At 40.4% G+C, this 14,489-nt stretch overlaps 1 protein-coding gene across 2 annotated transcripts; it reads right to left on the reverse strand.

Annotated features, from left to right (window-relative positions):
- Nucleotides 1-4,592: 4,592 nt before the first annotated feature.
- zgc:113278 (Translocating chain-associated membrane protein 1-like 1-like) lies at nucleotides 4,593-13,739 on the reverse strand. Of its 2 annotated transcripts, XM_032521176.1 has the most exons (12): nucleotides 13,310-13,739; nucleotides 12,338-12,398; nucleotides 12,047-12,165; nucleotides 11,005-11,121; nucleotides 10,864-10,922; nucleotides 10,352-10,436; nucleotides 8,820-8,890; nucleotides 7,950-8,054; nucleotides 7,702-7,845; nucleotides 7,369-7,529; nucleotides 7,112-7,199; nucleotides 4,593-6,389 (listed from the first exon to the last, which is right to left on the reverse strand). In XM_032521176.1, the coding sequence occupies exons 1-11, from the start codon at nucleotides 13,427-13,429 to the stop codon at nucleotides 7,126-7,128; spliced, it is 1,116 nt and encodes a 371-aa protein (XP_032377067.1). In that variant the 5' UTR covers nucleotides 13,430-13,739; the 3' UTR covers nucleotides 4,593-6,389; nucleotides 7,112-7,125. The 2 variants fall into 2 exon arrangements, with proteins under 2 accessions (XP_032377067.1, XP_032377066.1); XM_032521175.1 differs by having other exon boundaries at nucleotides 4,593-7,199; nucleotides 13,310-13,738.
- Between the last annotated feature and the right edge of the window lie 750 nt (nucleotides 13,740-14,489).

A 14,489-nucleotide genomic window follows, 5' to 3' on the forward strand; every position in this document is an offset into this window, starting at 1 on the left:
GTTGCAATTATATTAATCGTAACAAAAATCCCAAACATTCCCTAGTTCCAGCTTTGTCTTAAAATAACTAGTAGGTAAGTCAACAATTAAAATAACCATTAGTTGCAGCCCTATTTGTATGTACTATATATGTAAATATACACACTATGAATAGTGGTGCATACATTTACTATGCACCTTGATGCTTGCCTATGATATGTTTTTCTTAACATTAGTTTCCACCATCAGCACCCAATTTGGACTCTGAAGCTGAAGTGATATGCACTTGCATTAATATATATACATAAATATATATATTATATATATACATATATATATATATATATAAACTTGTATTTTAAAAAAGAGACAAAGGAGGAAAGATAAAGGTGGAGCTGTGAGAAACAATTGGTTTGACATCATATGCCATATGCTCCTGTCCCACTTATCCATCACCCACTGCCTCCATTTCTGGTTGTGAAACGTACCTCAGCATCATCCAATGCAAAATCAATACAACATGATTGAACAGATAAAGCAAAAACGGGGGCAGTTGTAGAATCACTGACTGGAAAGCCTCAAGGGACGATAAAGTTTCTGTTTGGAAAAACAAAACCCTCAAAGGCTGCGGAGGCATGACTGAGATGGAGAAGATGGAGCCTGGCGTTGTGTGTTTATTGTCACCGTGGAAGAGTGCACAGACCGAGTGTTACCAAGAGAGTTCAGGCAACGGAGGAACAGATGAGACTGTATAAACACACGTGACCCTGCTAGCACTGTCAGCTGTCCCAGTTACCGGCTGGGCCATGTGTGTGTGTGAATGCACATGCATGTAGGTGTGTTAAGATTCATGTTCCAGATGCACAGCTTTTGAGTGCACAGCCACATTCAAACACACAAGAAAACGTTCCACAGTCTAGAGGACGAGCATAAATCATATTCCCTCTACATATTTTGTTGATTTCTGTGTTGCTCAACAAGAACGCCTGAGGCAAAAAAAGGGACACGTGCTGACTCCATAACAGAGTTCTTCACTGGCTTGCACTGCAACACGCCACACACTCATGTTTTGCCTTTGTCTTGCAAACAGCTGTAAGGACTCACCACAATAGTACAAAAGCTCTTAAAAAAACATAATGTCCATATATAGGTCAGTTTATTAACTGCAGAGCTATTGAGAGAGCACAGAACAAATGAATACAAAGGCTGTATTCAATGCAGGTTTGAGAGCTCACACAGACAGCTTTGGAAGCGTGACACAAGTTTTAAGTGCAACATCCTGATTTTGTGTGCATTCAGTGTAACATGTGATCTCAATTTCCCCAGCAGTTTTGGCACAGGAGTTTAAGTTTTTAGGAGGATATATCTATACGCTGGCTTTTTCAACTTGTATCTATGTATTTCACTGTTGGTGTCTGGAGACAAATGACAAAGCTAATGGACCATGCTGGGAGGTGACATGATGGTGGGGTCACACCAGAAACAAATGTGACCGGGCCAACAACAAAAAATGCCCTTTTTCATAAAATAGCCATTGCTTGAGGCTTGGTGACAAAGTGACTACTTACAGGGCTAGTTGGCGTGTAGCTGGCAAACTAACGGCTAACACACTCAGCGGCGCCCCTGAACTTTTCACAGGGGTACCAAGACATGTGCAACAAGATATCCAACAAATGAGGCCCTGGTTCTTCAATTCTTGTGACAAGGTTTCTCAGATTTTTATTACACTCAGTTCTGTCCCTGGTTATTCTCATAACTTGATCTGTGATTTTAAATCTTGACTTGAAAAGTGATTTCAATTAAAAAAATTGTTATGCTCTTTCAATTGTATTGCCATTAATGAACTTCCACACACAAGCAGTAATGTTTAGCTTCATAGCCTTTTGATTATTTTTTGTCTCATATTGTTACTCTTCTTTTCGCCTTTCCCTCAATTTTGCATCAAAACGTAGTTTGCTTTAAATTGCCAAGTCATTACTAAATAAGACCTTGTTCTAAATTGACTCGGCTAATTAATATAATAACATAAACATAAACGTGCACACACCAACTGATAGAAAGCTGGATAATGAATAAGGTCGTGGAAAAATCCATTTAATAAAGGTTGGATGAAAATATACCTACTAACATCCCATTTTCATCCCATCCAGTCATTAGTCGCTTATTCATCTCACTGTTGTCTCTAGCCTCTTTTTTTTCCTCCACCTTTCCTCTGCATCTAATTTGCATTTGCCGGCTCTGATGGACATTGATAGGGCACTGCTCTCCTCTTCACAATACACACACTCTTCCATCCATTATTCTGCTTCGTTCTACTGTAAATCATAGCACTCTGCTTGACAGTGCTCTCCGTTTGTCTGTTTCTCTTCTTCCCACTTCCTTTACCATTTTGTCTTCACTCCCTCCGTCTGCTTTTCATTCCCATGCCTCTAATCCCTCCAGATGTTTTCACCCCTGCTACACTCTGTCCTTCATTGGTCTACACCTGCTACACACTCCCCTCTCGTCTGCTCGCTCACAAACAGCCGTGAGCTCACAAACGTCTTAGATCTCCATTGTGCTTCATGGGTCACTGCAAGTAAACCTGGCTAGAAGAGCAGCTGCTGCCCAATTTGCTCGTTTGGGACAATAAACAAAAATATCACGGAGGGATGACAACGTTACTAAGAGATTACACAGACACACACATTTACAAACACAAAGGCGCGCGCGCACACACACGCTCCATTCCTAATTGTTGGCTATTAGTCTGCAAGTCTGGGATTGCATGTCTTATTAAATACAGAATTTCAAATGAGCTTCGTTAAATAAGAAAGTACTCCCCTTTTAATGAAGCTAATTTATATGGAAATTACACATAATACTGATGATTCAGCTAGAGATTTATCCTCATTGGATGAAGGGGAAGAATTAAAGAAAAAAATAGTGGAATAGTGATTTTTTTTTCTCCCTCGCCTTAGTTGGTTCCTGCTGTTGGACTCAGGTCATGTACGTTTGGGTTGAGGATACAGCTATCATTGTGCATGTGTGTGATGGAGAGTGTGGGTGTGTGTGAACTCCTGTCCTTGTATTGACCCTGCAGAGCTCCAGCCTGCCTCTCTAGTTCCCACTGATCCATCATGCTGTCTGATTGCCCAGAGAAAACCCATTACTCTGAAACTACACAACACATTAGCAGTGAGCTGCAGGTGTCTCTCCTCTGTGTTGTGCTCATTGCTCACCATCCACAGATGCAGATATCATGCTTAGAATGACCTACCAGTCAAATTGCACAAGTCAAGGTGGAGGTCTCCCATCTAAAATATACTCCCATATTTGGATTAACAAAGTGAAAGCTGTTAGCTTCATCCTGTTCATACTAGTCCGTTTAAGAGTGTTGAGCTGCATACTGTGTGATAAGACAATGTTTCTGTCGTTCTCACTCGGAATAGTGATTTATTAATGCAGGTCTGTATGCAGCTATGCCCCTGCAGACTACTTCTGTCCCTCAGGCAAAAAGCTCACCCTTGCCCCCTGGTGGTTATTAACAAATAAGTAGGATTTGGCCAATATTTCCTCATGTCTCCTGACACCATCCCCAATGGGTAGTGTATATGAAAAATGTTTAAAATCCAGTCGGTCCCTAAATATATCCTAGAGTGAAATAGGTGGAAAGGTATAATGAGCAGGAGGGGAGAGAGGGAAGCCTACAAAACAGTATCTGTTGTGTATTCTCTGCTTTGTCAATGACATTTTATCTGCTGGTTCACCTAGGAGTGGGTAATTATCTCCAGCTCTTATAATTTACTGTGTACTTAGAAACTGCAGTGGTTTCGCATGCATTGTTTTTTTGTTTTTTTCATGAAGTTTCCATGGAGACAGTTCTACCACTCAACCTGTGAGCAGTATGTTAAAAAAAAAACATGTTCAACAAGTTTGTTTAATGAATAAAAGCTTTATTCAAACATGAAATAAAAAAAATTGTGACAAATAAAAATGATCAGAACTCACAACAACTTGCATAAATATATACCATCAGAGCAGTTCAGAGACAACATATTTAAAAAGGAAATATATTTCAACATCTACAAAAAAGCAGCAAAATAAAAACAAACTAAGGACAATGCAGAATGAAATAACAGAATATAATAAACGTATCTCTGGTGAGCAGGTCTTTTTTTGTTGAAATGCATTAATGATTGTTGCCACCTAGAGGTTGCTGATACAGTTAAATCATTGCAGCCTTTTTTAGTTTTCAACAATAACAAAATGCACACAGTTTAAAATCGAGCAAATGTAATTTGTAATTCACTGAGAATCAATGCGGAAACAGCTCAAGTGAACAGTGTTATGGTGCTCAGACATAATGCATACTATGCAAAAAAGAAAAGAAAAAAAGAAGTGCATTCCTGTGGGATTATGCAGGCTATTGTGTCTCAAAGCAGAGGGGGCTGTGGACTGCAGAGTAGCCCGTGTTTCAGAGCCTAAACGTCTGCTGATTGTTGTACAGTGTGACATCTGATGAGCAAGCGAGGCTTACAGATGGTTTCACTGTTTGTTCCACGTTTGGGCCTATAATCACAAATACTGAGACAACACCTGCAGGACTGGACCAAATGACACACTGAGTTCCCCATTTGCTCCTCCGATACTATATTTAAACAGATGTGTGGATGACTAGTGTCAGTATGAAGGTGAACTTTACTATCGTAAAACATGTAGTTGTGAAAGCTGCAGTGCATACACCTGCAGCATAGTGTTAACTGAGCACTGTTATACAACAGAGTTCACTTTGCTCTAATAAGGCCATGACGTTAAATAAACCCTTAGGCTAAATAAATGTTTACACTCATACCACAATGCTTATCCACGCTAACAGTTCAGCAAGCTTCATTCTATAAAAACACTTCATATCAATATGGATGCAAAACAAATATTCACACGTGTGTACTGAACAACAGTGAATTTAACAGTGAGTTTCCCCTCTATAAAAATAGCTTAAAAATCTGACACATATTTAAGTACAGTGTAGGGTTAAGTCAGTTTTTTTTCTCTTTTACATCTGAGACAGTTTAATAACAGGCTGGTACACAAGTCCTCTGCTCCTCCATCCCTCCTATGACACGGCCATACACAGACATAAGGCTTTAAAAGACCACCAAAACCCAATAAGGAGCGCTAAAGGGAGCAGAAATGAATGGCATCTTCATCTCACCCCTGCTCTGGACCGAGACTCCAAACTCCGACTGTCTGCAAACAGGTCTTTACAGTCTTTTCTGCACAGAGCTTTACATGCTCAGTGGTTTAGTAGTAGAGCAGTACTCCAAGTCCAGGAGAGGAGAGCGTGTGGCCAACAGTACAATACGTGTGCTCCATAGCAATGTCAGGATCTTTGAAAAGGTGACGCAGAAAGGACAAAACATGCCACATTTGACAAACAGAAATCACAGAGTCTCGCTCACACAGGAAAAGGGCATCTGAGGGGCAGAGACATTGAACACATAAGCATTTAGTAACCGATAACCTATAGAACATACACCAATCCACAACTCAGTGTTTCACATACAGAAGCATGTTGGGAACTGAGACGGGCCCAACCAAAGTGAAAGGAAGGAAAGGATAGGATTGTGAAAAAATATTTAAAAAATAAAAAAAATAAATAAAAAAAAAACAGTTCAGGAGTCAATGAACAGATTGTCACATTTCATGCTCTGCACACAGGCAATAATTATTTTACGAGACAAGTAATAAACATTGTTGTCATCCCCACCATCATGATCATTCACGCCCAGTTAATTCACATACACAGTAGGCAAAAACACTACTGCACACACACAAGTTAAGTGTACAGGCATACAAACACATCCCCTTACAAACACACCTCCCAGTGCACCATGGGATGTAACTAGTGTAAGCGGTGGAAAGCTTGTCCCCCGATACCCGAGAATAAAACAGCGAAGAGAAAAGGCAAACAGAACGCAACACAAGCAGAACGAGTGATACAGTACAAATCACTGACATTATAAGGACACTTGAAGAAAGATTGGATTGTTTTAACTAAATGCAGTTGCCATGTACCACGGTGTCTGCTGCTCACAGCTTGTCAAAGTATATCAAATAATAACTATCTGTAGTATATGGCAAAATAAATAGCTCAAACATTTTGCAGCATTTGAAAAAAAGGCCACTGAATGCTTGTGTGTGTGTGAGAGATGCAAACTCAACAGCACAGGTATGAACGAGCCGTAAAGTCTTTAGCCTTCATGCATTGACATTACCATATACAAGACTGAATCACAGCCTCAAACACAGTTTCTTGCTTAATTTTTCAATCATGCCGTTATAAAAAGGTGTAACTGTATGCATACAGTACAGCATCACAGGTTACAGTGCAGCTTCCTCTTGGTGGGTCACCGTACCAGGACAAGTCTCTGTAACAGGCCGACGCGCATTACCAGGCTAGTGATAAAAGCAAACAAAAATACAGAAGTGCCTCAATCCTGTAACATGTTGGATTTCAAAGGCAAAGGCTGTCAAATAATGACAGTAAATGATCAAGGAGTTAAGTACAAGCTTCAGTTCTCTGGCTGCAGCTATGCCAAATACCTAAATAGCACAAATATTCCTCTGGAGCAATTCAATTAATTTAGGATCTTTTCCTGACAACAGTAGAATATGCTATAAGAGCTGTCTTAGGGAGCGAGAAAGGCTTTTTTTTGGGACATGAGTCAGTGGCTTGTGTCGTAAGTTTAACTGAATAAGGCCCAAACTTAAAATGACACCCCACACAGTTAATCTGTACATGAACACATATTAAGTTGCCCTGAAGTCAAAATTTGCTTTTCAAGTTACGGTGACGTTAACTGATTAAAGAACCCGGCGAGTGATCGTAGTTTTACACAAAAGGACACTTTAAAATCTATCCTGTTAAAGCATCAAACCCAACACTGTCATGCCAGCATCCAATCTGCAGAGAACCCAAATTATTAAGAAACGTTTCTAGCTGACCGTAACACTGAACTTTTTTTCAAAAACAAGTTTCAACCCCTAAGGGGCAGTAAGGTAAGGTTTCTTAGTGCGCTTAAACATTTGTTTTTGGGAGCAGTAGACAAAATTTGAAGTTGTGTAAAGACATTATGTCACATTATTTCACCTGTTCTTCCATCTCTATGAAGCTTTGGTTTTTCTTGCCCGTGGTGATGTTTTATCCTCGGACTTCACAACTCCATTGGCAGCACCTCCTGACAAGACAAGGGGGTTAGAAACATTCCTGATCAAAGTGATTTCAGATATACATGTTCAACAATGACAAATATTACAAAAGAAATCTGAATTGAGATATAAACACAGGATTCCATTACGTCTACATTTGGTTGACTGACCAGATGCTGAGGGTTCTTGAACACTCACCCCTTGTAGGCTCCCTTTTGGGAGGCTTGCTCTTTGGGCTGACCGCCTTCTTCTTTAAGGCCTGGTTCTGGCTATGCTCCCTCCACTTTTTTAACTGGAAGTTAATGAATTTCCACATCATCCAAGCCTGTGTGAGGCAGATAGCTGCCAGACAAGTCATCCTGAAGGGTTGGGAAGACACACTTTAAAAAGTAATTTTTTTTTACAAAAGTATAAGGGATTTAACATGTGAACAGGAAAAACAAACTTTCATTTTTAAGTTTAATGTTTGTAGTAAATTATCTAGGTACTAGACATTAAGGGCTCTTCCTGTCAATTGCCATCTGGACTTGCCTTATGGTGAGCACATTGAAGTTGCCTTCTGCTAAGGAAAAGCCCTGGTTTTCTGTACGGGGCAGCCCGAAGCCAAACGTCAAAACTGAGAGTGTGAGGGTGAGGAGGCGGGCAATGACAAAAAGTAGAGCCCACAGAGTAAAACTGTAAAAAAAAAAGAAAAAAAGAAAAGAAGGGATTTTTATCAAATCAGGCTGGTCAAACAGAAAGGCATGATATGTTAATTGAAAATGAATGAAAGGCAATACCCCTTCTGCTTGTTCTCATCACTGAAGTAGAAGAGGCGTGAAGCGTGGAACAGGAGCTCCACCAGGTAGTGAGGGACCAGCAACACCAAGCCCAGTCGGTGGAGGCTAAACAGACGGGAAGCAGAGAGAGGGACAGCAACATAGAAATTATTATTTATTTTTTTAAAGATTATATTTTTTGGGGCTTTATCCCCTTTATTTGATAGTGACAGTGGATATATGGGAAAGGAGGGAGGGATAACACACAAACAAAGGGCCACAGGTCAAATTCAAACCCGGGCCGTTGCAGAGGCCTAAGCCTACATGGCGCCCACGCTTTTACTGGGTGAGCTAGCGGGTTGCCCCAGCAACATACTGTAGAATTAACCAAGGACAACTCAGCATATGAAGAAAAAAAAGGAAACAACACTGAACACTTTCAGCTACTCTTCCTATAGCTAACCTGGCTTTGAGTTCAGATATGATCTTTATGGGATTGGGTGAGGACAATGAGCAGTCAAATAGGCTGAGAACTGAGCAACTACTCAGTCTATACCTTGAAGAAAAAAACAATCACTCTATAAACAGATATACTGCGTAGTAGGCTCTTATCTTAGCGTCAGGTTGTCAGGTAGTGTCTGAGTTGTTAACTCCTAATGATGCACCAACTGTTTCCTTTTATATACATTTTACTGCAATAGCAAAAAGTAAAACTGCTTTACCCATTTTATCAGGCACTGGTTTGACTAGGTCGCTTGCAGTCATTGTCAGGATAAATGAGATCTTTGTGAGAGATATACCTAGAATATGTAAGGGTTAATGCCTGCCGAGGTGTCCATTATTTTGCCCTCAAGAGCATATACTCTCAGAAAAATTAAATATTTCACTCACTTTAAGACATAAGCACCAGTGATGTGGACAACGTAAAGGCAAATGTAATAGAGCTGGCGGGGGATGTCCTCCTGTGGAAATAAAACAAAGGGGGAGAGTTTGTGTTGTGTTGTGTGAGAGCAGGAGCACCAACTACCAGAAACAGTAGTTTGCTGTGAAGGGTGACAAAACACTTTTTCATGTGGCATATTTAACTTTGGACATGAATATCTACATATGCTGTGGATTTTAAATCGCTTTATTTACTGTGTAGTGACACATTCTTGAGGAGCAATGATTTTCTTTCCAGTGTGAAACCCTTAAAATGCAGCCTGGACTCATTAACCACCTTTTAGCGTTGACATTATGATACATTGTCTATGCAAATTTAACCCTTGACATATGTTGGCTCTATAAAGTACACAAAACATATCAACTAAACAGCTATACCACACATACATTATCCAACAAACCTCAAATCAAAACGCTTTTGGAGTAGTAAAAAGGTTAACTGATAACTGAACAGCTTACTATTTAACCAAGAAAAAACATGTCATCATTGCTTGTATTTAATTAGTGCAACAGAGGTGCGTTTGTTCCCAGCCCCGACATGCTCTATATTCCACATCTGCACAGTCCTCAATTCCTCAAGGAGGCACATAAAAACGCCAGCAGGGATTAGCAGTGTTTAAAGGAGACATTAAGCGCCTGAGGTATACAGTAAACACCACTGCACTCATCATGGGTTGCAGACTGCAGAGGCTAACGCACAAAAACGTTGACAATTAGTAAAAAAAATTGTTTTATCGTATTCTGCTGTGTGACTGTTGACACATTGGAAGGCAGGACCATAGGACTCAAGCTCTTCAGCATTTCCTTTGTTAAAGGTCGCTTGGCATGAAATTTTCATTTTTTTAAAAAAAATTTTTTACATCAATATGCATTCCCCCAGCCTGCCTATGGTCCACCAGTGCCTAGAAATGTTGATAGGTGTAAACCGAGCCCGGGGTATCCTGCTCTGCCTTTGAGAAAATGAAAGCTTAGATGGGCCAATCTGGACTCTTGCTCCTTATGAGGTCATAAGGGGCAAGATTACCTCCCCTTTCTCTGCTTTGCCCGCCCAGAGAATTTAGTTCACCCATGAGAGAGAGACATCATGGCTTTCAAACAAGCAAAGTGGCAGTTGGTCAAGGCCACACCCCCAGCCTCCACCTTGCACCCCCTCTCTTTTTCTCAATACCTACAGACACAGAGATGGCACGTCCTGAGGAAAGCTCATTGCGGGACTGGCTCTAGTGGCTGTAATTCTGCACCAAGGCTGAATTTTGGAAAAGAGACTTCATATACAGTATTAGGGGACCACTAAGGTCTATAGCGCACCATGTCATGGGACCTTTAAGAAGTGATCTGGTTAATGTGGCTGTTAAACCCAAATTCAAGTTGACGCTATTTTCTTTCACTTGTACCGACGTGCCACCTCACACCTGCAAGACAAGACCACAATAACTTGCTTTCAAGTGTGACTTTTTTTTTTTTTTTTTAATGACCCTTACCTTCCGAACTTTTTGAAAGTACAGCTCAGGAAGTGCATGGAGCCAATAGGCAATTTGGCAAATGTAGAAGAACTTGACCTGAAAACTAGACAGACAGGATGGCAGAGGTGAGACCCTGGGTGTTATTTTGGATTGGACAGAAGTTATATCATCACAATATACAATAGCTCCTGTTGTGCATGGTGCACTGTTCTGTAACTTCTGACTTGCAAGTACAAGTCAAACCAGTATAAAAATTGAAAGGAATCATACCCTGATCTAGAATCCAAAACATGATCTCTTATTAATATATGACATTAGCTTGGACTGTGATAGAAGATAAGATGAATACCAACAATTCCAAAGAAGTAAACATTACAGTGCATCATGTATTTTAAAAAGGGAGGAAACTATACATACTCAAACATACTTGAAACTTGAATGAAAATACTAGTAGAACTCATTTAAAATTGGAATATTTTGTTTAGGATCTGTAAAATATGAGCTCCTGATGTGTAGGAATCTTTACTTACACCATGTGAGTGTGTGGGTAACGCTCCCATAAAAAAGTAGGATTTGTTGCAAAGTCCTCCTGTGAGCGAAAAAGAGACACAGCGTAAGATAAAGCTTCACACAGACTGGGACAGTGTGTCTCTGTGACTCCTGACTTCTACCGCTGTTAGGATGCTGCAGCCCCAGATGAAGGAGAACAGGTAGAATGCTGCGAGCTGTCCAGACTCGTTGAACTTGCTGTGTTTGGTTTTTGACAGGTGCAACCTCCTGTTCATTTTCTGAAATTAAACAAAATATTACACACAGTTAAACACATACAGTATATATCCCATTTTGATGTGGGGGACATTTAGTTCCATCCTTTTTTATTATCGTTTAAGTCTGCGTCACTTTTTCAGTTACACAGATATTTGTAGAATAGTTGTCACTACTTGATTGATGAGGTTAATTGTATAACACTGCCTGCAACTGAGCTGTAACTGTCACAGCTCTAACATTAACTGTAGTCATCAATCGAGTAGCTGTGCAAGTTTTCCACTTTCTCCTTCTTACGCAAATTTTAAAGGATAGTTTCACGTTTTTTAAGTGTGTCTTCAGTCTGGACGTTTCAGGGGTCATGGGTCGTTTGTTATTGCAGGGTTAGTGTTTTGACCCTCCACTCCACATGTCAAAGTGCCCTATGCAAAACACTGAATCCCAAATTGATGTATTTTGTACACAGAACAAGGATTTTGTACCTTATTTCGTGAACCGTAAATGCATTCGGAATAGCTAGAAAGGCGACAAATATGTTGTTGTTTTTTAAATTAATGATTTCCCACTGGAAACTGACATCAAAGACAAAAAAAGGTCAGGAGAAACATGAACATCTTTTCAGTTATTATGCTTGAGTGCACATGCAGCTGGAAAGATTGAACCTGATTACTGTCAAACAGTATTCCAAATCTTAGTCATGGACCAGAACAGAACAAACGCATGAGGCGTTATTTGATGCTTTAGAAATGGAAAAACTAGATGGACACATTTGACATTGTGCAATCTGACAAAAATAGAGGCGGAGAAATTCTTCTGCAGTTTCTGTTTCTCTCATACCATGTTTATACGCTTTAGTAAAAGGATCAAAACAATACGCTGCTGTGTGCAAACAACAAACAATGTGAGCCAATAGTTACGGCTGCTGAGTTTGGATAAAGATGTACTCACATCGAGAATGTATTCTTGTATCAAGGCGTGAAGGATGACTGCAATAAGCAGGTAGAAAAACACAGTGGCCACATCTTTAGGGCCATACTGGTAATGGTTTACTGGATCACTCTTCTCATCTGCAATAAAAGAGAAACAAAGTTATAACCTTAACACCTAAACAATGGCTAAAGAGGCAGAATAAACAACCAATGAAGTGCTGAACTTTTATCAAAAACTCAGATGCAGTTGTTAACTTGATTTATCTTAACAGTACCGGAATGATTACTGGACCTACAAACTTCAGCTCACCAAGAACTTGTGTTACGTTGTACTGGACTGTGATGAACATGATGGAAAACTTGGCTGTGACCTGGAACACAAAGGAAGGAAACAGGATCAACTGAGTGATTCTGAGTCAGGGAAAAGAATTTGCCACTGACCATGGACATATTTTGTATAAAAGAAGCAAAGCTTTTCTAATAAACCAATACTGTAATACATGTGTGTATAATCGGTTTGGATTATTCCACGTTATTGTGTAAATCTCACTTTCAGTCGTGATACAATTTTTTGACAGGTGCACATATTCATCATTTAATGTGAGTATGTGATTGGTGAGGACTGCAGTGTCACTGCAAGATTCTAAATTCACAGAGTCCCATAGCTGGGGTCTGGGGACCTCCAGGGGCCTGCAGGGGCTTCCGGGGGTGTCTAGGAAATATTAGGTATATGTTAAATTACTACAATGACTCTCATTGTATCCGAATGAGTGTATCATGGGCTTCACTTCCCCCTGGGAATTATTAATTATGTAGCCTGCTAAGCTTAGAACCCATCCGTATCCACACAGGTATAGGTTAATCGAGACTAAATCTGATCAATTTTTTACAATATTTTCTGTCTGGTGGCTGAGTTTGGGTGGGGACAGGTCAGTTTATTGTTGCATTCAAAGTCAGCTATAGTTGCTATTTCCTACCAGAGGGCTGGTAATCAAATGTGCAGCATGCAGGCAGACATTTAGCCTCACTATGTTGTTGCCAAATGCACATGTATTGATTTTCTATTAAGGCAATGGATTAGCCGACTGGTAAAATGACCTGTATGCTGTGCCAGTGGGCCTCCTCGCCATCTTCCTTGGCACTGAGTGAGACACATGAGAAGGGAAAGAGAGAGACACGCTAGCGCCCTGCCCCTGGACTGCTGCTGTCATATCAACTAACGATAGTTAGCAGCAGCTAACATCACTCGGCTAACCACAGCTCCTGTCCAATCACACATTACCTCGAACATCAGGCCGAGGAGGATTATCATGGCCAAACACGAAACCATGTCGGCGTGATTTTGGATCACAAACTCATGGCTCAGCACCGGCGGGCTCTTGTTTTTCTTGCGGAACCCCATGGCTCACCGACGCGGCTCTCCCTTCTCTGGCTCCGGGCTGCCGTGTAGCTGGGATGAAGCTAGCTTTCCCCGCCGCTGCACGGCTGCTGTTAGCCTGCTCGTCTCACCGGCTGGAGGATGCTTGTCAAACGCTCCACTGCAGTCCGTACACACAGTGAACCGCTGCTTGTGTGTTTAAAAACAGTCATGAAGCTGCATCGCACCAAACCAAACACTACAGTACAACACCTACTTTTTCCCTGACTGGTAAAGTCAGATAGCGGGCCCTCCCACTTCAAAAACCCATTCATGAACCGCCCAGTGTCATTGACGTAGAAGGAGAACCCAGGCCCGTGGTGCATTCACGGACTTCACGTAAGCGCCAAGCGCCCAGCGCCCTTTTTACCTAGATTACTAACAGAATGGATAGATGTAGCAAAACATTTCAGCATAATATCATCCAAATTGATAGCTCTGATTGGAAATGGTATTGTACTTTGGATTACAGTAGGCATATATACCATGGCACCCCAAGAGCCCCAGTATTTTAGTAATTTGATTATCCTAATTCCAAATTTACTAGAGAATTGACACTTCGAAAGTATTCTGTTTGATCTTGGACAGCTCTTGCATATTTACCCAATTGTTTGAGCATGTCAAATTGATCTCAAGGAACATATTGCAGGATAAAGTAGTGCTTCATAAAATTACAGCTGACAAACAAGTTTCCGACCACGCAAAAGCAGAAAATAAATATTCTAATGCTCTCTCTTTTGCTTTACTCCGTGAAATCAAAATATAAACTACTGCAGCAACATCTCTGTATCACAAAGAAAAATAAAGATTGTTTATTGGATATAATGATTGTTCATCACTTACAAGCTTTCACTTTCACTCAAAGCTCCCAAAGTCAGTGATGAAAAAACAAATTGATCTTTAAAGTCTGTTAGGATATTAAGAACTAAGAGGTAGTTTGTGCAAAATAATGTAGCTATTTTTACTTTTTAAATTGCTAAATTCCGTTGTCAAACCAATAGTTCTCAATGAACCTGTTTTTTTGAATTATTTATTCATATATGCA

The sequence above is a fragment of the Etheostoma spectabile genome, chromosome 7 (assembly GCF_008692095.1).
Source record: "Etheostoma spectabile isolate EspeVRDwgs_2016 chromosome 7, UIUC_Espe_1.0, whole genome shotgun sequence".
NCBI lineage: Eukaryota > Metazoa > Chordata > Actinopteri > Perciformes > Percidae > Etheostoma > Etheostoma spectabile.

Bases quoted from the DNA above. Each gene is read 5' to 3' on its own strand.
- zgc:113278 (XM_032521176.1), bottom strand. From the start codon at position 13,429: ATGGGGTTCCGCAAGAAAAACAAGAGCCCGCCGGTGCTGAGCCATGAG. The intron at 12,166-12,337 runs GTGAGCTGAAGT...CTTTTATTGCAG, and splicing joins CAACGTAACACAAGTTCTTG to ATGAGAAGAGTGATCCAGTA. The intron at 11,122-12,046 runs GTGAGTACATCT...GTTTAATTTCAG, and splicing joins TACAAGAATACATTCTCGAT to AAAATGAACAGGAGGTTGCA.